This window comes from Alosa sapidissima, chromosome 21 (assembly GCF_018492685.1).
Source record: "Alosa sapidissima isolate fAloSap1 chromosome 21, fAloSap1.pri, whole genome shotgun sequence".
Lineage (NCBI taxonomy): Eukaryota > Metazoa > Chordata > Actinopteri > Clupeiformes > Clupeidae > Alosa > Alosa sapidissima.
In genome coordinates this window covers 23,184,671-23,212,659 of record NC_055977.1, presented here as the reverse complement: position 1 = coordinate 23,212,659, position 27,989 = coordinate 23,184,671, and the positions used below count along the sequence as shown (strand labels likewise).

General features: G+C 43.2%; 1 protein-coding gene across 3 annotated transcripts; it reads left to right on the top strand.

The window, feature by feature from the left end:
- The first annotated feature begins 39 nt into the window (after window positions 1–39).
- Window positions 40–24,581, top strand: dennd3a (DENN/MADD domain containing 3a). Of its 3 annotated transcripts, none has more exons than XM_042077082.1 (24): window positions 40–211; window positions 2,627–2,929; window positions 3,736–4,030; window positions 4,138–4,253; window positions 6,163–6,296; window positions 6,421–6,532; window positions 6,950–7,069; window positions 7,717–7,935; window positions 8,245–8,360; window positions 8,682–8,837; window positions 9,263–9,359; window positions 9,476–9,579; window positions 9,665–9,843; window positions 10,033–10,560; window positions 11,884–12,143; window positions 13,900–14,070; window positions 15,148–15,277; window positions 15,687–15,794; window positions 17,439–17,578; window positions 18,047–18,207; window positions 19,409–19,548; window positions 20,877–21,046; window positions 21,590–21,727; window positions 22,337–24,581. In XM_042077082.1, exons 2-24 carry the CDS (start codon window positions 2,846–2,848, stop codon window positions 22,535–22,537), a joined length of 3,879 nt encoding a protein of 1,292 aa, XP_041933016.1. In that variant the 5' UTR covers window positions 40–211; window positions 2,627–2,845; the 3' UTR covers window positions 22,538–24,581. The 3 variants fall into 3 exon arrangements, with proteins under 3 accessions (XP_041933016.1, XP_041933014.1, XP_041933015.1); XM_042077080.1 differs by having other exon boundaries at window positions 47–211; window positions 10,030–10,560; XM_042077081.1 differs by having other exon boundaries at window positions 47–258; window positions 10,030–10,560.
- Window positions 24,582–27,989: the final 3,408 nt, after the last annotated feature.

The following is a 27,989-nucleotide window of genomic DNA, read 5'->3' as shown; positions in this document are numbered from 1 at the left end:
TTTACAACGGGAAGTAGGGCTAGCCTAGATGGAGTGTTGTAGCCTAGAGGGTAGCCTTCACTTCCACGAATCCCGCCTCCTTTTGAAAGAAAGTTTGACTTGAGACGTCCTCCTCACATCAGATTGCGTTCGAGCGATTTTCAAAAAATTTCACCTGGGACCGTAACTATACAGGACATCCGCCTCACGCGTCTTGGATTAGCTTGATCAGGTCTGTGTTTTTAACCTTCGATTAAGGGCACGTGTTTATAAAAAGAGGTAGGCTATTGTTGCATTTTCTGTATACTAATAATATGATAGTCTTTGGTTAGTGACATTATTCACTTTGATCAAACTGACATTCTGCATGAGCTTAGTCCACTACATTAAAACTTCAGGCTATTGGATAACCGGAGGCTAGTCTAATATATATCGTGTGGCTGATGTCGCTACACTGTAACCTAGGCTATGGTAGACAGGCCACCTGAATTTCGGACTTCTGATCAGTGTCATGCGGTGCCTTCCAGCTGGAATGTCTCATGTTGTTTATAATTAACTAAGCTCCCACCTCCTCCTCCCTCACCACATACATGACAAGTGATAAGTTAGGGGGAAGACCTTACAGCTCATCTCTGATTCTGATGCTTCTTGCAAGTGGCATGGAACAATATAGTTTTGCTTTAGAGGGAGAGGAGGCTCTAACAGCGGTATTAGTAGGTAGTAAAATAGACGAGGGCTCAAACGGCGCCTGACTAGGAACCGTTTTGTTGACTTTGCGTGGGATGATAAAGTGCGTGTCCCTGTAATTACGGAGAATGGACTAGCTAAATCTTGCCGACAGCGGTCAGATGCTTGGATTCCTGCTCAGTAAAGTTAAAATCTCCAGGCCTGCCCATCTGATGGGATCCAGATGTACCAGTGGGATGGGCTTACGACTGGCAGGGTCCCTCAGAAATTTCGGTGGAGGTTAAGCACTGCTTCATGGCTAGGCTATTAAGCAAAAAAGGACCTGGAAGGGAATATATTTCATATTTAGTTAACCCTTTCACATTTCCAGATAAACTTGCCTTTTTATTAAAATATATCACAATTTAAACAGTGTTGCTTAATTTGTGAATTTGATAGGCCTATAATTTAGGCCATACCAGTGATATTTGTAGTTTAACCTACAAAATGCTGATAGAACATTTGGTGCATAGATGATAGATGCCAGGCTGCCTGGGAAGATGTGGAAGATACCGGAGACAGCATCTTTTTATTCAGGGCCTGTTCGATCATGCTGAGAAAATCAGTTCCAGTCCTAATTCATTACAGTCGGTCAGTGGCCTCACACAGTCCCACACAGTGTGTCTTTTCGTGAGGCACATCTAAATTACAGAGTTGCAACTGGTGAAGTGCCAGAAAACAGGTCATAAGTTCAATTTCTGGCAGCACTATCTGGACCACATCAAATGTTTAAATCTAGGCTACTGTACTGTATGTCTCTCCTACTCTGAGTTCCCCCTGTCATGCAATGGATCGACTGGTAAGGGGTGCCATGGACTGGCATGGGGTCAGTATGGCATCTACAGATAGTTAACACATACAGGACATCTTACAGGGTGTTATTCTGGTTGTCCCCCATGTTGCCAGTATGTAGGCAATAGGCATGCATTTATAGCACAAAAAGGGAAATGCAGTTCAGTATAAAAAGAGGCCGACCTGTTAAAAATGTCGTCCTACTGTACATTCATTGGTTACGGAAATGATGGTGGGTAGTTTGTTATGTTACAGTTGATTTCATTGTTGCGAAGTCTGCTTCTTGTCAGTTCAGTCATCATTTACATTGATATGGGACGCTGATTACATTTTTTTACCAGATCTACTTCATAGGAGCCCCAATGTACAGAATTTATAGCCCTCTGCCAGCCAATCAGAAAATAGTATTCATTTTCAATGATATGTCTTGTAGTTTCTTTTAAAAGTTTGTATACCATGATTATTGTGTGGGTAGTTTTGTATTTTCAAATTACTAACTACTTGTATTTTAATTAAATACATTTATCACATCAGTGTTTTGTATTTTATATTTGCTACATATTATGATGTATATATGTATTTTAATTAAATACATTTATCACATCAGTATTTTGTATTTTATATTTGTTACATATTATGTTACATATTATGAGCCAGTATTTGTAGTTTGTAACAAAATAGTTTTTGATGTACAGTATTTGTGCCCACCTCTGTCTGTAGGCCTATTGACCTGACTTTACACTTGGGATCTATGTCGAATTTAACTAAACTAATACTTATACAGATGTAGGTTTTTGCTTTATTCCTCCTTTTGCTTTATTTCGGATTTATTCAGAGACATACAAATGAATTATTTTTTAGTCAGTGAATGTGAATGTGAATCTTCTTCATTTCCTGTGGTTTACGGTAGACATCTGCTAACTCAACACCCGTTTTTAGATTGTGGTTTAACACTTCAGTGACTGTGACTTGTAACATCTGGTCTGTGAAATCACTTTTTTCTGCCAATGAGTCATCCTCTGTCGTCCTCCACAGCAAGACGACGTGCATAGACTAGCATTTCCCCTCAATGATGATTATCAGAGTTTCCCAATATCAATACTCTCTCTCTTTCTATGTATCCAAACAGGTTCATGGTCTTGGAGCACCTCCTTTAAGTGCATGGCAATGCTCAGAAACTGTGGTGCGCTCAAAAGAAGAAGCAGAAGTGGAGGGAGGCACAGGATATCATCTGCATGTGTACGCCTATTACCAGCACTGTGAAGGCACATACAGTAGGCGAGCTCAGAGATACTGAGCACGTTTTAACTGTTCCACCAAAACACAACGTGCGACTCACAAGGTCCAGATGGCGGATAACATCCCCTCAGGATTTGTGGAGGCCTGTGTGGTTGTTGGAGCAGCAGGGGACAAACTCAAACAGCTCCTTCAGGTAAGCACAGATGACTGGGATTGGTATTGATTGGGTCTGTTGGTGTATGATGCACCTTATGTTTAGAAGAGCTGGATTTCCTTATCTGTCAAAGTTCTTTATACAGCAGATTTCCCTGTGTGTTAAAGGTAGAACTTAGCCTAGAAATCTAGACGCGCCCCTAGCGGCAGCGAATTACATTTGCTGCCAGGGCTAGTCTAGCAATCCTCCGTTGGCTTGTGAGCTCCAGAAATCGAAACTTAATCAGGCCAATGAAATCGTGTATAGAGTCGTTAGGTGGGCTTAACATAATGATTGATGGCAGAGTTGCAACGGTTTGGCTTGAATTCCCTGCTACTTGAAAACAAATAAGATGGATGTTGCTGCTGGCGAACAGTGTGACACGAGTTAAGCTTTTATTAAGTTGGCAAACGTTTGAACTAGCCAACTAGCTCTGCTGGTGGGAAACACATGGGACTCATAGCGCTGCCGCTGTCCTATTGCGTGCAGAGGGAATTTGAAAGACAACTGATTATCCCGCCCCTCGGACTGAGCACTGCGAACGGTGAGTGTCCAGACCCTACATTTTAATGTGGGTCTGGCTCGTCAGGTTAGGTAGAACTGCTAAATAGAAAGGAAATGACTGAACTCTAGATTAATTTAACTTTGTATACTGAACATAGGCTAGTTAACCTCTTGTCAAGGGAACCCATAACCATTGTAATGTACCTGCTAATCTATCAATCTTAAAGAGCCTTGATGCATTTATTTACATATCTTCAATTCAGTCTCAGTGAATAATGTCCTTTAATTTCTGTACTGGTCAGGCTCGGGACAAAGACCTCCCCCTGCTGGACCCTGAAGTGCTGCAGGTGCATGCGCCACCCTTCGTCAGCAAGGAGAGCTCCAGTGACAGTCCTGGCCATGCGCCGGCCTTCAGCCGCATCCAGAAGAGGCGTTCATTCATGAAGAAGAAGCGTGACAGGGTCACCACACCCTCCAGGGAATTGGCAAAGGGCGACGGGGAGCCCCCTGCCACCACTGTTGTCGCCTCCACCACGGAGGATGTCAGCGTCCCCAAGGACATTGACCTCATCGCTTTGCCCCAGCTGTGTTTTCCAGGTGACGCACCACCACCACTACTGGAAATTCACCCAACGCAATGTGCACTCATAACCCTTGGGAACTATCTCAGGTGATTTGAATATTATGTTCTCCTTTTTATGCAGAGGGCCTTAAAATATCCGAGGAGTGCAAAGAGGACTCTTACCACTTCCTGGTGTTCACAGACGTGTTTGGGAACCGGACGCATGGGGTAGTGGTGCAGTATCACAGACACATACAGGTGGGTATGCTAATAAATGTTAACGCTAAGCATGACCATGCTCCTGCTGCAGCCATAAAGGCAAATCTGCTAACCTTGGGATGTGAGGAAATGTTTGTGAGTTGGAAATCTGACGCTTGATCTGCATATGATAGTTTGATTGTATTCAAAGATTCCAACTGCAAGTAAACCACTATCTAGTGGGAAAGCTGGTTTTGTGTGAAAAAAGAGATGAGTGATGGTGATAAGATTGTTTTTCTGATTTCAGCTGTAATTTGTTTAGATTGTAGTTTGTCAGTAAGTAAGTACGAATCACAGTAACTTCTTTGCAAACATTAGGACAACATTATTGTTAAACAGTGTTGTGCCTCTGTTTTTTCTTTGACTAAGCTATGATGAACCACCTGTCGATTCGACATTATACCCTAGATCAGAGACTCTCAACCTTTTTTTGGGCTAAGGCACACTAAATGTCAAACCAAAATGCCAAGGCACACCGACTTCTGGTGACTGATTATGTTGAATGTCACACATTATTATAGGCTGTTACCAGGGATGTTCATTCTCATATGCCCATATTTTGTCTATTACATAGAGAGTGTGCATAAGCTGAGCACAGAAAATGCAAGTTATGACAATATTCACAGATTGGGAAAGGTTGCACAACAATGGGGAAAGAGTCCTCAGAATTGGCACTAGATTCTTGCTCAACCAGGCAGGTGAAAAAGTTGCTAAATCTAGCAATTGCAATATATCTATCTAAAAAGCTATTGTGGCAAGCTTGCCTAGAATGATTTGCTTGATGGATCTAAACTTCACATCATGAAATCAAACTGAGAATGATAGCCTACTAAAGACCAGATAAAAAAAAAAGTTTAAAAAAAAAAAGCCCTTCTATTATACCCATCTAGCCTATTTCACAAGCCTGTACAAAAAAAGCATTGGGTTCCTCAAAATCCACGGTACACCGCTGAGGAACCACAGCCCTAGATATAGGCCTGATAATCCAGATTGAAGGCCTGCTCTGATATGAGTCCACAGCTGTTTTATATTTGGGCAAATCCCCTGACTCTGGGGCTCAGAGCACAATGTCTGCATTCCAGAAAAGTGTAGGACGTCTCCTAGTGTGTGCAAACCTTAGCTGAAATCCACGTTTTCTGTAATATTCTAAGTTCTAAGCGAGAATTATGTCCAAATGAAAGTTGTAGATGCTTCTGCATTCCGTGATGGGTGAATGGTGTAGTAAGCTGGTACGGTGATAATTTTGTACCTGCGTCACTGTGGCACATCAGCATATTGACAGGCCTAAAACTATTTTAACTGTGCTTATTTGCACTTTGGATGTTTACAAAGGGAGTCTATATGCTCAATGGCCTTCTGAGGATTTTGTATATTTTATATATTTTGTGTGTTTATATTACCATGATTTGTATGGTTCATTTCTTTAGTTGATACACCACACCAGTGTCAACACCCTTTGGGCCAAACCCTGTGAAACAAATGTTTGCATTTTTGAGAATTTCAGTAGAGTGTAGTGTGCGTAGCGAATAGCTTTTGACAATGGTGTAATAGATAGTTACAGTAGAGCCGTGCATTTATATATCTTCTTCAAATGACCATTTACTTTGCTTTAGTAGACATATTTAGAGAAAAGTAAACCTATTTGAAAATCGTTTAACTGCTAAGTTGCCGTCTCATAGCTGTGAGGAAATGCTTGTCCTTGACTAACCACAGGAGAAGTGACCATCGTTAGGTTGCTGACTCAGTTACGTCCGTAATTCTCTTCCCCAAGTTTGTGGCGGAAGGGCCCATAGAGGGACAGACTTACATCACGTCAGTACATATCACACATCACTGCACACATGACATTCTGTCAGCATCTATGGTATAGTGCAGAATTACAGGTTTTATTTGATCTATCCTACTTCAGGCTTCTCAAGATGGACATGGACATCAAAATGGTCACTGGACATCTCCCAAAGGGCCCAGACTCTACACAACATACGCCATCTGTGTAATTTCCAAGTACCCTTATTACAATGCCCTGAGGGACTGTCTGTCATGGTAGGTCACCCCCACCACTCTCTCCCTGTCTCTCTCTCAGTCCGTCATTTCCTGTTGGTTCTCTGAAGTTATTATACAGCTCACTGAGGTTCTTTGCTTTTGTCATGTAAACCTGTACCACCAGCCTCCTGATTCAGTTGCGGACTTGCCGAATGGTGGACTTTGAGGAGAGGGTGAAGGAGTTCACAGCCAAACTGGCACTCGTGCCCATCCCTCCGCCTGGGCAGCTTCATGTGGTAAGCTTTCGCTAGTGTGGGCCGACAGCATGAGCTATGAGAAAGAGACACAAAAGTCGGTTTTGCTCTCATTTAATAGCAGCTTTAGCCAGTGCCTTCTCAATAGCATTCAGCTGACTTAGCTGAGTTACTAGTGTGTTATTTTTCCTATGCCATGAATCTCAGAATGCATTCAGATGCATTCAACTTAGAACTCAGGCCTGTTTTTCATACGTGGATTAAGCCTAGTTTTAACTTGGAGATTTTCATTGAAGTTTTATTTTAGTCTAGGAGTAGGCTTAATCCATGTATAGGAGTCCGTTCCAGAGTGACTGAATGGTAAGCTAGCATTTGTGAGTTCAACTGAAATGAAATGACTGAATTATAGGAAATGTTTTTGTGTACGGTGTGTCTGTTTGCCTGCTCGGCTGTGTTCAGGTGTTCAGTCTCCGACCACTTCAGATCTTCCTCCCTTCTCGCGAGGATAAGGAGCGACCGGCCGTTGACCTGGACCTTCATCTACCTTTCTTGTGCTTCAGGCCGCAGCAACTCCTGGAGGTGAGCCCAGGAAAGGAACGCTGGGCATTTAAAAAAACTCCTCAGTTGGTCTGGATACAGTAGTTTTAATGAATCTGATGGCACATACAGTACTGTATCTGGCATCTGTCATGTACTGTTGAAATGTACCCTGGCTTACCGTATTTCATGCAACTGCTCACCCAGTCCAGTACTATTTTAGCCTTTTTCATGTGATTAGAATAATGGGATTCATGTTAGTTTTGTGCTGTGACAAACTCCAAAGGCATTCTAATGAACAACAGATTCATCCCTTTAAAGTGAAAGTGGGCCTAGAGAACAATAATACAAGTTACTTTCACTTCAGTTCACCCTTGGCCTCCTGTCAAGAGGAGTCGCCCCACAAATCTTTGGTAAAATAGCATCTCCTGACCTGACCTCTACCAGCATCTTCCCTCCTGTAGACCTGTCTAATAGTTTTATTACACTCACACATCCTAATATCTTTAATCAGGTTTCTAAAAAGGCCCAGTCTGCTGTTTTTTGTGGTATATAATACTTACCAATCTACTCACTCTGCCGCGGTACACCAATCTACTCACTCTGACGCGGTACATCAGATATCTAACAAGCCAACTGTTATCAGTGTTAAATGTGGGTGTTGAATTTGTTCCCCATCTGGCCCATAGATCATCACCAGCATCCTGATGGAGCAGCGGGTGGTGTTTGTGTCCTCGGACTGGGCGCGCCTCACCCTGGTGGCCGAGTGCTTCATGCGCTTCATCCACCCGCTCCACTGGCAGCATCCCTTCGTGCCCATCCTCTCCCACCAGATGCTCGACTTCCTTATGGCGCCCACCTCCTACCTCATGGGCTGCCACGCGCAACACATCGAGGAAGTGGCCGCGGTATGTGCACCCTTTTTGGCCAATGCAACCAGCCACCAGCTTTGCTCGGTTAATCGGTCACTCCATCTTGTGCTGTGCTTCCTTCAGATTGTGAGCTTGATCGCCTTGGCTAAATTAATCCAGTAAACTCAGCCAATCAGGGACAGGAAAAGGATCTGGACATGCACGATTGTGTGTCCATTAGCAGGAAAGGGATTATCTGATCATTTTTTAAGTCTGTTTTGCTGTACCGATCCTGTTTTCTACAGAATTGTTTGCTATGAAGTTATGATGGGTGTCTGACTGTGTGATCTTTCGGTGACCCGACAGGAAACAGATGACCTGATTCTCATCCACATCGATGAGGGGATAGTATCGTCCTCCAGTGCAGACCACCATGGCCTGCCAGAGACGCCCTGGGCTGCCAGGGAGTGCTTCACAAGACGGTATGCACCAAACCGGACACTGTGCTGTTAACTAAAAGACTTGGACACTCTCATTGTTTAAAGAGGCAAAATAGCTCCCCCCGGAATAGAGAATCTTTTGCTTAAACAGTTGACATTGGAAATAAACCGGCAGTGGACACAAGTTATGTAATGTGTTTTTGGCTCATTCATTCAGTTTGAGGTTCAGGGCTTTGTTAGTATCCACTCTGTTCCCCGTGGGGATGGTGACAATGCAGTGGTACAGACCAGTCGTAGACAAGTTTTTCCAGTTGCCCCAGTGCAAGTGACCCGATGATTATGCGCAAGCCTTTATGTTTGCAGGGTGGAGGGGTTGCAGATACACTACGACCTGGAAGTGTGTCGATTGGGTGCGGGCACTGACGTGAATGACCTGCGCGCCCAGAGGAGACAGTGGCAGCACACACTCAACACTGAGATTCAGAGGATCACTCTAGAGCTGATCGTCAACATCTTCAGGTTAAATACAGACTTCCTGTGTCAGCCATACATCGGAATATGTGATTAAATTGATACATTTCCCATTAGCTGCTTTATGAATGTCTTGGGATTAATATATTATATTGGGATTATAATGAGTAAGCAAAGATAACATTTCATTTAATCATAGTTCTAGAGGCAGAATTCTATTTGATTTTTTATGTATATTGTGATTTTGGGATATGTTCTGATATATGGAGATATTAGTTAGTTCAGTAGGTATATAGCTCATTTGTGATGTTAAAGGAAAGGCAAATGATCGATATCTAACGTCTGATACAGACCGATACACCTCATAACACCTTACACTCCATAATCCCCTACCTTAAATTGGAGTGAATACTGTAACTGCCAAAGTGGTTTGGTTCAGGTGTCAAACTCATTTCTTTTCTTTTTTTAATTAGAGATGTACATGATCATCTTAACTATGAACACAGAGTCTTCAACAGCGAGGAGTTCTTAAAATGCAGAGAACCAGCTGATCAGATGTTTTACAAGAAGGTACTATCAGTTAAATATGTAGATGTGGTGTTTGAGGGGGTCCTTACATTCAAACATGTGACATTTATTTTTACATTTTTGTCACTTAACTACACTTTCACTTTCTGGTCTCAAAGGTTTTGGACACCCACATATTCCATTCCTTTCTGCGAGATCGTCTGAATAAGAAGATGGACTCTTTCTCTCGCATGGAACTGAAGACAAGATCAGACATCCACAAGTAAATCAATAAAAAGTACAATTCTCATATTACAGTCTAACGACTTATAATGGTCAGTGACTCCAGTGGTTTGTCTCCCTCTCAGACTAAGGACCATGATGGATGTACCTCGGAGGCCCAACATGCAGGAGATGGCTCGAAAATGCACTACTCCAGAGAACCGCCTTAGTAGGAAATTAGGCATGAGTTTGCCCAATTTAGCAGAGCGAGCTCCCATGGACAGTGTCAGAAAGACCTCCCTCAAGAAAGTCACCTTGAATGGAGGTAGCAAAAAAGTCCCTCATTTAGAGATACTTGTTAGATTCTTATGTAGTAGATACAGCTTGCACTATTGTATACGATATAGTTTATGATTGTTTAATTCACATGATTGACACATGATTGACATGATGTGTTTACAATGATGTTGATGACACATTTCTTCATCGTGGGTTTCTCTGTTCATACCAGAAGTAAAGGCTCCTCAGAAACCCATTAAGACCTTCCGGCTCCCTGAGTTTCCTCCACCACTCTCCTACGTGTACGTTCAGAACTACTACTCGGACATGATCAGTCAGCTGGGGAAGGCCATGTCCTGCTTGGGTCCAGAGGACTCGTCCCTACTGGCCCGCTACCACTACATGCGCGGCTTCGTCAGCTACGTGGCCGGCAAGCGTCTGGACGCGCTGGGCGACTTTCAGAACCTCCACAAGACGGACACGGACATCTTCCCGGTCGAGCTGGTCCGGGCGCTGGTGGACTCGCTGGCGGCGGACGAGCGCAGCCAGGCCGAACGGCGGCCGGAGCTCGCGCGGCTCATCAGCCGGTCCAAGAGGGACCATGAGGGCGAGCGGGCGCGCCCCGACAACTTCGCCACCATCAAGAAGTTCCAGCTGCCGCGGACGCACCTTCAGCGCGATGACTTTGTGCGCCGCATCCAGGAGTCGGGCATCGTGAAGGACCTGAACACCATCCACAGGCTATTTGATGCCCTCACTGTGGGTAAGTGAAGAGCCGCTGTGTCTTAGAACAAAGGGCTCTACTGTCTCATCGGCCAACAAAGAGAATAGAGAGGCGCTCAAGTGAATCATTCTCCTTTGTTGTCAGGACAATGTGATTGCCTGTTTGCTTTAAGTATTAAGAATACATTGAATTAATGAATTAACTTCATTCCTTAAATAATAAGGCTCTCAATGCAGTCAGACTAACACAAATCCTAACATTCCCATGCTTTGCTGTGCGTTTTAGGGCCATCCCCTGAAACCTCTCCCATATTGAAGCTCTGTGTTATTGATTATTTAACTTTTACCAATCAAGTGTGAGAGCCTTAAGTCTGGTATGTTTGTGTGTGACTGTAGTTGCTATGTGTGAGTGACTTTAGACTCTGAACCTGCACTGTGCCCTTAACCCCCCCCCCCCCCCCCCCCCCCCTCACTTCCTCCGCTAGAGACTTGTAAGCCTGGCTTGGGTTGGCAAGGTGTGGAAACTGCGGTGAAGGCTTCTTCCCAGTCTATTTTTTACATTGATTCCGGTCTAGATGGTAAGCATAGCCTGCACAGCCTGCAGAGTGTGCTTTGCCCATCGCCGTTCAGTCTGACTCTGTTTCTCTGTACGTCTTGTGGGTGTATGGCTTTGGTGTGCGCACTGCTGGACTTGCATATCTGATTCAAACATATACTACTCCTGTTTGCTTTTCAACTGTCAAGCAGTTTTCATTTAGCCTCTGGACTGCCCTTCTTTCTGCCTGTGCGTACAACATTGGACAATGCTTGCTAGAAGCTAGTTAATAATTACCATAGCATTTGCATTCGGTGGCTTGCACGGTTCACCACCGGTCATACATAGACTGCCCTCCAAACAGGTCACAGGAATGTGTTCTGCTTCAGTTTGTTTTAAAAAAGCATGTCAACAAGCGACTTAACCTTTGTGTTAGTAATGGGCTGTGCTGTAGTACAGTGGTGTGGACATGGATTAAGCCTGTTCCTGGTCTGACAAGGTTATGCTGAAGTGAATGGTGAATGTTGAGGTTTTTCTTAAACTCACAGTTGCAGCCTGGTCTGTTGTAGGTCTGAACTAATGAAAGAAACATGCAGTAGCCCTCCGTGTGCCAAAACTAAGAGTTTTATAACTTTCACCACTGACCTACATTTGGTATATAGTTTACCTATTTTTACAACCCTTGGATTCACTTGACATTGTACTTTTTACTTTTTGCATGAATCTTAGTTTATTGACTTGCTCCATTTCAAAATGAGAAAATAGAGGCCTGGTTATGGGCCTCAGCCGTTTTCAGTCATGACCCCGGATTCCCAAACACCCCAACAGGTCAGCAAAAGCAGGTGGACCCCGAGGTCTTCCGCTTCTTCTACACCATCTGGAAGGAGACGGAGGCCGAGGCCCAGGACGTGGACCTGCCCACTGCTGTCCTGGAGCACCTGGAGACCAATGAGTGCGTCTACAAGCTCTCGTCCTCGGTCAAGACCAGCCACGGCGTGGGCAAGATCGCCATGACCCAGCGCCGCCTCTTCCTGTTGACCGATGGGCGGCCGGGCTATGTGGAGATCACCAAGTTCAGAGACATTGAGGTGAGTGGGTGAACCTCTAGGTCAGTGTTTCTCAAAGTGTGGTCCGGGGACCACTGGTGGCCCGCAAGCTATCCCAAGTGGTCCGCGAGCAGACGTGGTAAAATATAATATAGATGAGTTGTTTGCAATATTGAACCAACTTGTATGTAAATCCAAACAGTTCTGCAACACTGTCTATGTAAGATATGCCAGTTTAAATCATATGAATCCACTGACACAATAAGCAAAGTGCAAAGACAATAAGCAAGGTGGTTCAGTAGGTAGGCCTGTTGTGTAGGCTAATATAGGGCAATTCCACGGAAAATTGACTTTTTGTCACATCCATAACGCCAGTGAAATTCCTTGGCATTTGTATGATGTGAATGATAACATTATTTTTTTATGCATTTTTTCTCATTTACATTCATCAGACAAAAATAGCAAATGCTCAAATTTCATGTAATCATTCACATCATACCATACCATCACATTTTATTGGCGTTATGGATGTTACAAAAATGTAATTTTCCATGGAATTGCCCTATAGCCTACTGTTGAAGTAGGTCTAATCTTTTTTTTTTAGCTAGATGGTCCGTGCGTTTCTTTTTTATTGGTTAGTGGTCCTTCGTCTGAAAAAGTTTGAGAAACACTGCTCTAGATGAAAAAGAAAGCATACAATATAAGATCATAAAGCATAGCATACAATATAAGAACATAAAGCATAGCATACAAGCATAGCATACAATATAAGATCATAAAGCATAGCATACAATATAAGATCATAAAGCATAGCATACAATATAAGAACATAAAACATAGCATACAATATAAGAACATAAAGCATAGCATACAATATAAGAACATAAAGCATATGGCATGACCATATGACATTTGTATCATGCTGAGTTCTCACTCTCCTTGCTGTAGTTTTTAAAGGTAGTGCAAACCTCAGTGGGCCAGCTGTGATGGCATGTGGATCAGACGGGACAGTGAAGAGTGACAGGAAGTGAGTGGGGTGGAGATGGAGTGGGACTGGGAAATGTCCGTGGGTTGGATTAGAACTTGGGTCCCCGTGGGCACTTGGACCTGAGCGTGGTACGGACGCTGCAGCCACACGCTCCACTGCTCCCCCTCAAGACAGTCATTTAGAGGGAATCTGACAGATTAACATTTTCATCAACAAAATGAGAACTTCAGTTTAGTTTGAGAAAAGGGAAGGCCTTGAGATCCATATTGTTAGGCCTATAAATGGTTCTTGGGGGCACTGCACAAAGTTATATCATAACTCCACCAACTAAAACCAGAAATATCAGTTTTAGTCTACTGTGCAGATTAGGGAAGGCTGCAGGCTGTATTTAGTGCAGCGTCTCATTTTAACTCTAACCTTTAAACCTTAAAGGAGTACCGTCACACTGGTGTGACGGGAATGTTGAGAAATGAACGTTCTAAAGAATATCTGGGTTCATTGAATTCAACATAGAATTTTAGAACCTTCAATTGTTGCGGAACTTAGAACGTTCAAAAACCTACACCTTTAAGGGTTAAACAGTGACAGTGAACACACCCCATCGCTACTCCCCTCTCATAAACAAGGCATGAATGGCTCATGGGATTATCTCATGATGAGTTACCCCCTTTTTAAATATTTCCTTGGTCTTCGAAATATTTGATCTTTATACATCACATAAAGCATGAAAAAAAACAACAAGTAAACAATAAAATAATGTGTTCTTAATGTGTGCATATGTTGTTGATGCATTTTGAATTCCCGTTTCAGGAAGTGAGGATCTCGTCCGCTCCTTTCCTTCTCCTGCGTATCCCCTCGTTGAAGATCAAGAGCTCGCTGAGGAAGGAGACGTTCGAGGCCAATCTGAAGTCCGAGTGTGACCTCTGGGCGATCATGATCAAGGAGATGTGGGCTGGGAGGAAGATGGCCGATGAGCACAAGGTGCAAACCCTATTGAAACTGTTCAATGGCCTTTACAGTACGAGAGGTCAGAGGTCAAACGTCATACTCTCAGATGGCCTGTGCTAACGCTTTGTTCTTACATTCATAACCTATGATTTCGGCCAGGAAGGAATGTGAAAGCGGTTCAGTGGCTGAGGTATTGTTCAAAATGTGGATAAAATAGCCTCCCATCTATTTTGAGTGTTCCCAGGAGAGAAGCCTGTAAGTTCATGACAAATGTCCAGTGACTGTGGTGAAGAGTGACCGTGAACTGATTTTTCTTGTGATACAGACTAAGGGAACATCGAAAGAGACTATAGGTGTCACAGGAATGAATTGTTTGTTTTGAATTGAAATGTTAAAAGGTATCACTGAAAAACTGGACACAGTCATAAAAGCAATGCAAAAGTGAAACGGAAAAATGGAAAAATACTGGAACGCCAGAGAGTAGCGGCCCAGGCATCACAGGGTGGTACCCTGAGATTTCCGTTGGTTGACATTTCCCTTTTACTTGAGGAACCGTGTTACTTCTAACTGAAATAATAACACAAATATGAAGGCCATAACTTATTAATTCAAGACCTTGACAGCATATAAACAAGGTAAAGCAAAACAGTGTCATTGTGCCAAAGGCAACACGTTACGGCCCAAAGTTGGTCCAGTGTTTTATCTCTCCATCACCAACATGCCAAAGACAAAGGCATTTCCATCTGTCATGCCAAACACAACGTTTGGTGGCATATTTAATCACTTCTGTTCTATGTGTTTTCAATTGAAATCTGCCACACCTAGCCACAACTGAACACCAGCAGACAGATACATAAGTGAGTGGAGCAGCCTGGCTAAACTGCTAAAATTGTTTGCGGGGAAAAAAGGCATAGAATCAAAGCAGAAGAGACTGTGTTTGAGATGATGGCATTTCTGCATAAATAGGGACAGATGGAGAGATGGGTGAATAATTAGACCGTTATATGGACAGACTGAAAGATATATATATATAAGGAGAATTGTGTCCAGACGTTTGAACCGAAATGATGTCAATGAAGACAAAGTCCCTTTGTTGTCTGTTTTCCCCAGGACCCCCAGTACATGCAGCAGGCTTTGACCAATGCCCTTCTGATGGACGCTGTGGTGGGCTGCCTCCAGTCACAGAAGGCCATCTACGCTGCCTCTAAACTGGCTTACTTTGACAAGATGAAACTGGAAGGCAAGGCACCATACATGACACACGAGACACAACCAGCCCATACAACAATACACATTACACAGCTACGGTATCTCTCCTGGCGTCCATCACCACCACAGTCATCACTGCAATGTCAATACGCTACTGGGAATAAAAATGATCTCATAGCTCATTCTGTACACATAAACTGTCCTCTTTATTTACATGTACAGTTGTCCAACATTATTTTATGGCAATATACTACTGTTTGTGCTGTTGTTTGATGGAAACTATTCTGATGTGTTATCACCGCTGCACAATAACAATAAAGTAATTGAATCTTATCTCAACTGACACATTCCAAGGCACCTGTGAGCTCCAGAGAAGGAAACACATGTAGGAGTGACCGTTCGCTATAGAGTAATGAACTCTTTGTGTGTGTTTTATCTAGTGCCCATGATGGTCCCCAAGACCACTGCGGAGACCCTGAAGCACAAGATCAACCCGTCCCTGGACCAGACTTCTCCTCACGCTGTGGACGTGTTGCTGTACACTCCAGGTGAGTTGTTGACTGCCAGATTGACACATTATCTCCCTCATAAGTCGTCAGGTGACTCATTCAAATCCACATGACTTGTCCCTTTCAGCTGTATCTCTTACGTCAATCAGGCACGACTTCATTCTCGAAATATCGGGTTGAGAAACCGATACCGTGTTTATTCTTAGAGGAGACTAGGGGGCATTTAACCTCAACCTCAATAAATGCCTTCATTTAGGGCATTTAACCAAGTTAGACCTGTTCTGCAGGCTTGCACCTGGGTAGTGTAATGCAGTGCTGGCTTGAAGTGTTGCCCTGGTAACCCTACTCTGGTATCCTATGTCTTAGCCTTACAGTCACCCGAAAACACAGCCACGTACGGTAATTGACAGCGTCAAAGCATACTCAGCAGAGGCAACCACAGGACACTGCTGGCCTTAAAAAAAAATTGTTGAACTGTCTGCGCTTTTGACAACTCCAACTTCCTTAAATCTTCCAACACTCAAGAACTTTTAGCCGCATTATCTTGTGTAATATCTGATTTATAATTAGCCCTTTGAACTATGGACATATGTGAACACAAAGGTTTTGCAATCTGCTGTAGTACTAATCATTTCCAGCGAAAGAGACACACATTCTCACGTTAGTAGTGATAGCTGTTTCAACAGAAACAAAAACATCCAAGTCGCCTCTTGCTGTTTTAGTGTGGTGTTGAAAACATCACTGTAAATCTAATTAAAGGCGTTTGCCCAGGCCAGAGCAAACAGAGCTACGTCACTTACACAAACAGGCACCGAGACACTCTCATTCAAACGGGTCACTCACAGAGGTACTGTTGGCCTCCTCAATGTCTCGTTGTGAGGCCGTTTGCACCAGAGCTCCAGGCACAGTGAGAAGAGCCTCTGTGTCCAGTTACCTCACACCACAAGTGGAGGGCAAACAAGGCAACACTTCAGCCACCTCCGAGCAGTCCGTCCGTTACACGAGTGGCATGTCAGTCCTGGCCCCTCATTGGCTCGTCTCTATTCCATTAGCGAATCACATGGCCAACACACCGGGGCCTCAAACTGACCCAGTAGCATTGGTCATGGCGTTCACTAAAAACAGAGCCCCCTTTTCAATCCAATAGCCCGAATGTAGGCCACGCATTTTCCATTGGGCACTTGGCATGCACCGAGGTTGCTCCTAGACTATTTTTCCCCTCTCTTGTGAAAGAAAGACAGGATGTGACACATCAGAGGGGTTTGGGCCTCCCCTGTAGGCGCAGTAAACTGAAAGCGTGAGTAAGACAGACTGCCAGCCAGACACACTGTCTTTGATCCACAAAGCCTGGGCTTCTTCATGAAAAAAACAAATGCCCACATTGGTAAACTGGAAAACATTACCACATTAATCACTGAACACTAGATGGGAATATAGAATATGTGTATTTCAAATACACTACTTTGCAAATATACATATACAGGACTACTTTTCAGGACTACTTTTCACTTTTCACATAAAACAAATGAATGTTATTAAACTTTACTGAATTATTCGCTTTGAAAACTGAAGACTACATTGGGGGTGTTTTTTTGTTTGTAGTAGTAAGCCTAAAGTGCTTTATTTGTGAGGGTGGCGTGTGTAGGCTGGTGGTAGGGCTGACTGTGGCACCTCTGGTTTCAGGGCAGCTGGGTGTGTCGGGCATGGACGGTGGTGGGAACCCCAAGCTGTGGTGTGCGCTGAGCGATGGGAAGGTAGTGGTGTTTGATGCAGCCAGCTGGTCCATGCAGCAGAATTCAGTCCAAGTGGGCTCGTCTCAACTGGTGAGGATGGCTGAAACCAAGATGGGAAAGCACACATCACAGTCATCATCGTTTATAATATTTTCCATTGGCATTAACCTCTAGCCTGTAAACCTGTAGTTCCAAATAGCATGACATAGGTCTCTGGATCCAAAAGCACTGCTTTAGTGGTCTTGCTTACAGACTAGGAAATCATCATTTTGCACTCACTCATGACAGATAAACACAAAACACCAAAGTTTATCATTTCTACTTAAGCTGCCAGTGAAGAGATTGAATCTAATCTTATTGACAACAAATAGATATGAGGCAAAATTCCTGCCGTAGAGTTTTTGGCACACTTGCTGTTTTTCCTCTCTCTTTTTCTATCCTGATTCCTGATCCACCCTTGAGATCTGAGGTCTCTGCTGCCACCTCCTGGTCAGTACTTGTCATTACACTTCAAATGCACTTAAAAAAAAACACCAACGGTCATTCTTCTTTTTCCAGAACTGCATGCTGGGAGTTAATCAGCAGCAGCTGTGGATCGGCTCGCAGGACTCGGTCATCTACATCATTAACCCACGCAGCATGTCCTGCAACAAGCAGCTGACCGAGCACCGCAGCGAGGTCACTGGCCTGGCCCTGGAGGAGCGCGCCGACAAGTACAGGTGACGCAAGTCAACACAGCAGTGACGCACAAAGGACTGTTTTTTGTTATACTAAGGGGAAAATGTCCATTGGGATGTAGTCATCTGGGAATAACCCATTCTTCTAAGGCTTGAAATGTTGACATAAGGTTACCTACTATGTGGAAGTTACCAGAATCAAAACCAGCCCGTCTGACACACAAAAAGACCTTAGTAATGATTAGTGTGTGTACTATGTGTGATATTTGATATTTTAAAACAGTGAGTCCTTATTTAAATGCTTAGCAAAATGCAAAATCAGTCAAGGAGCAAAGTCCTTGTGCATGAACTAAAGCCATGATGTGGCGTGTGAGAGCTTTCAGCTGCCTCACTGAGGTTTGTTTAGGATCTTGCTTGTGGTATGAAATTAGCAAATAGATTTTCCATCATTATCAAATTAGCTTCGGTTAGACTTTAGACTTTGCACATTGCCTGACATTTAAATTAAAAGTCATGATTTCTTGTGAGACTTGTGATTGACATACTTTATATCACAGCATTTTTCTGAGCATTGAGGGGATTGTCTAACTTCTGCATGAAGTAATGATCAACCCATGTTTTAATCATCATATAGTGACATTAAATTAGCACTAAATGAGACTTTTCCATCAGCATAACTCTTGTTCACCCTAGTGAAGTCCGTAATAAATACTGGCAAACTTCTCAGTTATTTCCAGCGCGATATTGTGACTCAATTCTGACAGCCTAGGGCCTGGCCAGTGATAAGCCTATTGAACTTTTTTGTGATATCCACACCTCTCGCACTGGCAAAAGGCCATTTCCTTCCTCCACGTGTTTGTGTTTCAGTGTACTGAACACTGAACAAACACACGCCCTCTCTGCTTTCAACACACATGCCTTTTCAAACATACAAAGATATAATAGACATATAGTATTCTGAAGCTGCTCACTTAACGTAGTATCATTAGAAGACTTTTGCTGCTGTCAGAAATCAAATTTAGTAATAAGGGGTAGATTTACTGTATGGTATGAAAAGATCCATTGTATTGCATCCTCTTAGTCCTACTTCCCTGTTGTAGATGGACTAAGGTCAAGAGGTGAAGAGGTCGATCCTGGGGGAGCAGATTGATGAATGTACATCTGTACTGTACTGTATGATGCTACTGAATAACGCCTGCTCAGGAGCTAGAAATGGAACTGTTTGTGTCTGTTCTACTCTCAGCCAGCTGGTGGCGTACTCGTGCAGCGCCGAGGGCACGGTGATAGTGTGGGACGTGTCCACGCTGCAGGTGCGCAAACACTTCCGCCTGTCCTGTGACCGTCTCCAGTCTCTGCAGGTGCACAATGGCTGGCTATGGTGCTGTAAGTGGCCATCTGCACTCTCACTCTCACACCAACTCTCTCTCTCTCTCTCTCACACACTCACACACACTCTCTCTCACACTCACAGCACATTGCTGCCTTAGACAGAATCAGGGTTCCATCATGCTCATACGCACTTAAAGACTGTCAGCACGCATTTAAGTTATATGGCGAGTGAGTGTGGGGTTGGTAAGGGATATACCACGGGTGCCATAATGCTTTTACAACAGTTCTACTTAGCTATGCAGGTTTAAAAACATTTTTGTTCATTCATCCTCCTTCAATGCAAAATTCAGAGAGATTGCTTATGGTAAAGAGACAGAGTGGGGGTGTCCTGGGATATCCCCAGTCATGGTTATGGTTATGGGATATGGCAGACGCTTTTGTCCAAAGCGACATACAAATAACAACAATACAATAGTTAAATTTAACAGTAACAATTTAAAAAGTTACCTTTGAAACCTAATGAATATAAACAATAGAATAATATACAAACCATAATGCATGAGAAACACTTAATAAACTAAGTGCATGATATGCCTTTAGACCCCTCTTGAAAGCCTCTATTACAGGAACGGAGAGCACTGGGCAACTCATTCCACCAACATGGAACCACTGAGGAAAAGAGTCTTGAATTTGACCTAGCGTTTATGGCTGGTCAACACAACAGACACTCATCAGAAGGCTGCAGTGGGCGGTTGGGGATGTACATCTTGATCATTGAATTAAAATAGCAGGGAGCAGATCCAGTCAGTGTCCTATAGGCCAAAGTAAGAGATTTAAATTTAATTCTGGCCACTATAGGGAGCGAGTGGAGAGTAACTAGGAGAGGAGTTACATTATGGAATGCCTCTCGTCCAATCAGAAATTAATTAATAAACTATGAATAAATAGTTTGACAGAACCTACTGTAACTGTAGTATAAAAACAGTGATACTGGTTAAGTCACACAGGCTATCTGTGTACTTGTCCAACCCTGGTGAGCGACTCCTATTCAGAATCCTTCAGATTTGCTGTTTGGACTTCAGTGTATCCCTCTGACCTGCTGTATTCACACCTTGTACAAATGATTCATTATATGCCATCTCATCGAGCATTGCTAGCCTTCTCCTTGTCTTGTAGTTTCTATATAAACATATTATCTGCAGTTACTCAACAAAAGCTGTTCCAGGTTAAGTTCCAGTATGTATATGGGCTGTACGGAGGAACATATCATTTGATGTGATATAAGCAGGCCTTTTCCTATAGGTGTTTCAGTTTAGCAAACAAAAGACTATGTAAACATAATGTTCCTTAGTATCAGTCTCTTTCTTCCCTCTTCACCACAGGTGCATGTGACAGCATCCTGGAGGTGCGTCGTAACGGAGCCGTGCAGCGTCGTGTGTCTCTCCCTCAGCAGAACCCCCGGGGCAGCCCAAGCTCCACCATCAGCCACGGTTCCAGCCTCAGTTCCAGCCTCAGCAGGGGCTCCTTCAGCTGCTTCCTGCTGTTTGATGAGGTGAGGAGCGCCTCTGCCTCCGGCCCCAGCGCTAATGAACACCCACTTCCTTATGACTCCAAGGAGCTTTTCCATATCAGCGTCCTAAACTGAACCTGCGCATATTCTTTTGGTCAAAGTGTTTATTTCTTTTTTTGTTTTCTTCTCATCATTTCTCTCTTTTTTCTTTGTTTTTGTTTCTTTCTTTCTTTGTTTTTGGTTTCTCCTGCTGCTGCCGTCATCCTTACTTCTACTCTTGCCCAAGCTTCATGGGTCATTAAGCAAACAGCCCTGTCTTGTAGAGATGGGCTTTGTTGGAAGTCCTGGTTAATGGATGACATGTGCTGAGAGTTTAGGTGAACTGAGTGGTGTGACTTTGATGTGCTGTCTTTGATGACTGCTGACTGTTGGGGGTACAGACTGTGTGTTTATGTGTATTTCTGTGTGTGTGTGTGCGCACCCATATACGGTATGTGATGTCAGCATGTATGTGTGTTTGAGTGTGTGTGCGTGTGTTTTTGTAATCTTATCTCTATCTTTGTGTGTGTGTGTGTGTGTGTGTAGACGGAGCAGTTGTGGAGCGGTTGTGCAGACGCTGATGAACTGTGTGTGTGGCACTGCCGAGATCTTACCAAGCCCTTTCATCGCATCCAGCTGCAGGACTGTGCAGGCGTGCTGTGCATGATCAAGGTCAAGAACCAGGTGAGCAACATTGTTTATTTATTTTTTTCTTTTCTTTGGCTTGGCTCAAACATAGCTGAACATGTGAAGTGAACACAATGTAGGCCTACAGCACGCACGTATCCACAAGCAGCACTCCAGCATATACCATTTATGAACATCATATACACAGAATATCATATACACATCATATACACACTGTTACTGTATGTCCCAGAATATGCCTGGCACTCTTAAGTTTCACAATTAGGATTATATAAGAGAACAGCCACCCACTCCGTTTTCTTTTGAACATGGAGTTGGTTTCAAAGCTCACTGGCTAGTGGAGCTTAGAATCTTCCTCTTCATTTTCTGAATCTTACACAAAGAGTGGGGGGATGGCAATCTTCCAATTTAGCATTAGGGACATGTCACATATGATGACAGTCAGGTTAAATATGTATGTCAGATTACTACTGTGGACATTTGATTAGCTGTGTGTGTCTGTGTGTATGTTTTTGCAATTTAACTATAAAAAGGGGCACAGAATACAGTGTTATCCGCAGATTGAACCTTCCATAGTAGTTACTCTCTCCGTCAGTTTATTCATCCCTCTCTCTCTTCCCGTCTATCTTTCTTTCTCTGTCACAGATCTGGGTGGGTTGCCGTGGGCGCAGCATGGGGCAGGCGCGGGGGAAGATCTACGTGGTGGACACAGAGCGCCACCTGGTGGAGAAGGAGCTGGTGGCGCACAGCGACCGTGTCCAGGCCCTGTGCTCGGCTGAGGACCGCTACGTGCTGAGCGGGGCGGCGCGTGAGGATGGCAAGATCGCCATCTGGAAGGTGGAGTAGGTAAAGAATGTGCTGGGGGGGGGGGGGGGGGGGGGGGGGTCTATTCTGAGAGAAGGGCAATTCTGTACAATTCAGGACATTTTTGGACAATTCTCAGGACAATTGTGCCATTGCTGCAGAATAGAGGGAGACCTGTATTATACGGTGCTGAAGGTGACCGTGACCAGGATGCATACTGTATTATAAAACGGTATAAATGAAGGGCTGTTTCAAGGTGCACACTAAGACTTTCAAGGACAAATGGACGTTGTGTTTCTGGAGTTAGACTCCGAAAATCAAACTCTGTGAAACGATCCTTATGGGCTGTGTGAATCAGCTGTAACTGTTTACAGTGTAAATTGTCATATAGTATTCTCTGTAATGTCACATTCAATTTATTTACATTTCCTTATTTATTAGCTGTAGAGTACCTTTTAGTATGTACAGAATAGACATGATGTACCTATGTTTTTTTAATTATTATTACTTCTCATGTCCACTTTATATTATGTAAACTCCCATTTTGCATGGTTCTCAGCAGTATTTTTTACCCAGAAAGTAGCAATAAAATACTTGTCTTTATGTATGTACGTTTTATAGTATTAGCTGAAGATAGCTTAAAACTATAATGGGAAATTGATACGAAAGAGGAGGAATGAATGCATTACAGCTTAATCTTGTTTGTGAAAGATTTCTGTCAAGTACCTCAACAATTACAGTTTACCATTTTGCCCACTAGAGGTCGGTAAACATGTGCAAACACTAAGATATTTGCAACTTCAGCCCAGTAGGGGAGCTGCAATGTTTTTTTTTTTAAATCTCATTTTAATAATTTAAACGTACCTTAAAATGACACTTTTCCCATTTGGGGGCACTTTAGGTTCAACATACAGTGCCATTCAAAAGTTTGGGGTCACTTAGAAATTTCCATCCCATTCCATTGTAGACAATACCAGCTGAGATCAGTTCAGATCAGCAATGTTTTTTTAATCAGGGCGGCAGTTTTGAGATTACATTATGTGCTTTCATAATTGTGGTAATAATAAAGGGTTCTCCAGTGTTTTCTCAGTTAACCTTTTATTAACTTACAAACATTGTTGAGAGAATTTCCCCCAGGTGTGTTTTATAGTGTATCTGTAGTAATATGCATTTGTACATCCTTTTGTACTTTGATATTTATTTATTAATCCTGATTTATAGCACCTGATTTATAGCACATTACTGCAGTGTTTGGATCTCATCAACTGGAGCTTTTGGACGTGTAGATGTGATTTCTCATCATCATGTGATTTCAATTCACAGTCATCCAAATTGCAATCGGGAAACCCATCTGGTTGCCTGAGTTTTTAATCCAATCTGAGAACCTCTGAGGCCAAAAAAACCCGGCAGATGTCAAATCTTTATACCATCTCACCAGTGATGACAGTGATTTTAGTGTTCTCATAGTTTTCTTTTTACTCTATACATTCACTTCACGTTTGCACCATAAGATGGATCACAGCTTGTTTAAAGGTCTTAAAACCCTGTTGCAGATTAAAGATTATAAAAACAATGGATTCTGCAGATTTCCCCAGACCGGGGCTTACCCAGTTTAATTCCAGTACAGTTTTGCTGGCAGGGATTGAGAATAATATCTCGAGGAATCCTAATCTGCAACTTTACTATTTGCAGATGTCTTTTTCCACAGAGAGTAGGGGATGAGATTATGTGATATGTGAACTACTTTGAGCTCGATCTTAACATTTAAAGTACTCCAAAAAGATAACCGTCACTTCATATATGGAGAGTTCTAAACTAAAATGTTGGTCTATGTTACTGCTGTCTGAGCTTGGAAGCTAAGCTTTGAAGACTATACTACCAAAGGATCTCTTATTTCAACCCTCCTCATGAGTGCAAACTCAAACAGCTTAATCAGACTGGGTGTGTGGGCGTGCTGTGAACTGTGTGCCCTGGATTCACAAGATGGATGATGGAAGATGCCTCTTCTGCCTCTGTAATGACACTATGTACAGAGAGCTTGGCTCCAAAGCAAACATCTGAAAGTCATTAAACATCACGTCACGTGTGTGTGTGTGTGTGTGTGTGTGTCTATGTGTGTAAGGTGGTGTATCTGCACCTCTCTCAAGCCATACATTAAACATGGTATTCTCTTTCAGGTGGTAAGTGGGTTGATAAAAGCAAATGTCAGGCAGGGAGACAGTACGCTTACATAATTCATAAGCTACTGTGATGAAAAATGTGATTTCCAAATGAAACTGGTTTTGGGCTCAAAAATAATATAGAATATGGAGTGTCGCTGTTGTGGAGGACTCTTTCATAGAAACACAAAAAAGCCCACAGCACAAGGAGAAACTGAGAGTGTGTTTTTATCTTTTTTCAGGCCTAAAGCAAGGCAGTTTTCCCAAAAGGGGGACTCAAATTACTACTGAACAGGTGCTCCCAGTGTTATACTGTGGGGGAAGGGTGCAGTCGTGTGACACAATAAGCGACATAACAGGATTTTTAAAAATATAAACTGATTAATTGATGTAATCATGTTTCCAGGATTTCCCTGGTGAGGACCAGGCATCATTGCTTCTGCTTAACGTGCGTTACCCGTGCGCATAGCACAGGCAAGCCTTGTGTAAAAAAGATTGAAAGATTTTAATTTTCTGAGGATTCCTAGCTTACCTGAGCTCATATAACTCAATGTCTATGTAGCCTACAGGTATATTACAAATAGGCTAGCCTGTGTTATACGATTCGTGTCTAATTATCCTAGAGGTAATTCTCGGTTGCTTCCAATTTTAGAAAAACAATCGGACAGCAATCGGATTTATAAACCCAGTGATGTTAACAGTCCATAAAGGCAAGGCAAGGTATGCAAACCACCTTAAGTGTATGGTCTTCGTCCCATTAGATGCTCAGTCTCGCCATCTGGAGTAGCTCCTTCGCATTTTTCCCCTCATAGGGGTGTAGCTGTATTCGACCGGTTGCTACGCGTCAGCCATGTTGGAATGCAAGACTCAGGATGAACGGGAATAAGCAGGGCTGGAGTGGGAGAAGTGAAAGAAAAGCGCAGACAGCGTCTACCAACTTCACCTACATTGGAATTTAATCAACGACTACGAAGTCATCGACTTGGGAGGGATAGTCACAGTTACGCCGACGTAGACCGATTTTTACACCGCGTGAGTAGAGCTCTAATTTAAAATATTTCGTCAGTAGGAGCAAAAATGCAACTTCATTGGTGGGACTGACTATCGAATAGCTTACAAACCGACAGAAATCAACCCCCGAGTTTGATTATCCCCCTCGTCCAACCTCAGTGAACTGTTATTCTGAAACTAGTAGGCTAGTTAAAACAACAGCGTTCAGTGTCTTTATTCAATATCTGCTTACTGTAAACGGCATCGTTACCATTTGTGTTCCTGGCAGTCATAACAAATAGCTGAAGTTACAAACACAGTCTAGCAGTAACACTGTAGCCTTGTTGGGAATGGGATCCAACAGCTACACTCTATCCAGGTAGAACAAATCCATATTGCGCGAGAATGTTCCCCAGAGAACGTTTTTTGACCATAGACTGAAGATTGAAGTAAATTCGACTTATGCAGGCCTATGTGCTACCAGTAAAGTTTAAACCCCACTAATAGGCTAGTTGAAAATCAGTTCTAGTTTGTGCCTTGAACCGTTTTGAATAACGTCATTCAACGTGTATTTAAGGTTACACCAGTTCAAACTTCAGGCTTCGCCCCAGGACACATATCTTTGGCTGGCATTGTAGTGTGAGCTAAGTGCTGCGATCGCCTCTGTCATTTTCACATTTGTTTGGCACCTTTTTGCGAAAATAAGATAGTGTATTTTCCGTGCCCCGGGGCGTTGGAAATTACAGTACACTGTAAGGCCGGGGCCATATTATTTTTAGACTCGCTTGAGTGTAGCCTACAGGCGAGGCCTACAGTTTACCAGAAGCTAGTCACGGTGTGTCATGTTTAATATACTCTATAAAGACAACTTCAGTCTTGAACCAGTAACGCGATTAAAGGAACAATATGCTTTATTAGGGATAGTGTTGTCTCTCAAACAAACACAAAACAAGACATGGAGGAGCCATTACAACATCTGTTTACTTTTACTCTTGTGTTTGTTTTAATACTTTTCTCGAAGACACGTGTCTGTCCTTGTTTGTATATGAGTTGAGTGGATGGGTGTGTCATCAGTACATAGACTGTTAAGAGTCTAAACTCTCTTGTCTGTGATTTTGAGTGCCAATAATCAGATGCATAGGACCTACTTCATATGCCTTAGTTGGGATCTGAATAGTAGCTTCCTTATACATGAATCATGTCATCCTTAAAAACCTCAACGACAGTCCATTCATGTAGTGTCAGTACACCCCATCAAAATGTTAAATAGTAACCCATTATTTATGACAAGACATGGGCTATTGACAAAACAATGTAATGTTTTCCGTAATGTGGGCTGGCAAGAGCTACTTTAAAAGCCTTGCCCCAGATGGAGAGAAGTGACTTTGAGACATCCGTCCTTAATTGTAACTTGTGTTGTTTTAGCTGTGAAGGAAGAAGGTATGTATTTTGTAGGGCCACTGCGACAGGAAGCCTATATGAACACACACACACACACACACACACACTCATCCCAGTTGTGTCCTGCTGCGCCAGGATGTTGCTGCCTGATAGGGTCCCTCAGGAGTGTTGGGGGAAAAAACGCCTTTTTCCTCTCAACGGCAGGGACTGGCTCTTGTTGTCTGGTACTGTGTGTGTGTGTGTGTGTGAGCGAGTGAGAGAGGGGTGGGGGAGTTGAGCTACCCAATGCAGCTTACAGAATGGTGTTGATTTTTTCCTGTCATACTCAACCAGGGCAATGAAAGGCTCTGCTTATAACCAACATGTTTTGCTCGCAACTGTGTGAGGTCTTGGGTTAATTTTATGAAAAATCATGCCCATGCCAACTATATTGCCAACTCACTCCCAAATGTAGCTCCCAAACATGCTAGAATGAGTAAATGGCACAGTGTTCTCTTCTCCATACCCTGGGTAGCTCCGAGAGATGTTTACAGATTAACCTCACATTTGTGTTTCCGCTCCCCCCCGACAATCTGAGCGCTGCCTTCAGATGTTTCCTCCCGACTTTAATTAGCTCCAGTCGCTTCGTAGTAAACTTAATTTGCTGATGCACTTATTGTGGTTGCTTTATTCTCTGGAAGCCCGATCGAGACCGCTGCACTATCTGGATGATTCACCCAGTCATAATGGCGGCGTTGGAGGACTCAGTAGATGGCTCCGTCCAAAGCATGTCTTTGTACATGATCCATCATGAGTCCATCTGTCTTGTGTCCTCGTTGATTTCAGACATGGTGACATTCAGGTTACGCCCACACAACGGTTCTGTCATTCTAGGGAATGCACACGTCGTCAGTTCCCTGCGTGTTGTGTATGGAATCACTCATGGCGATGGATGGGACGCTCTG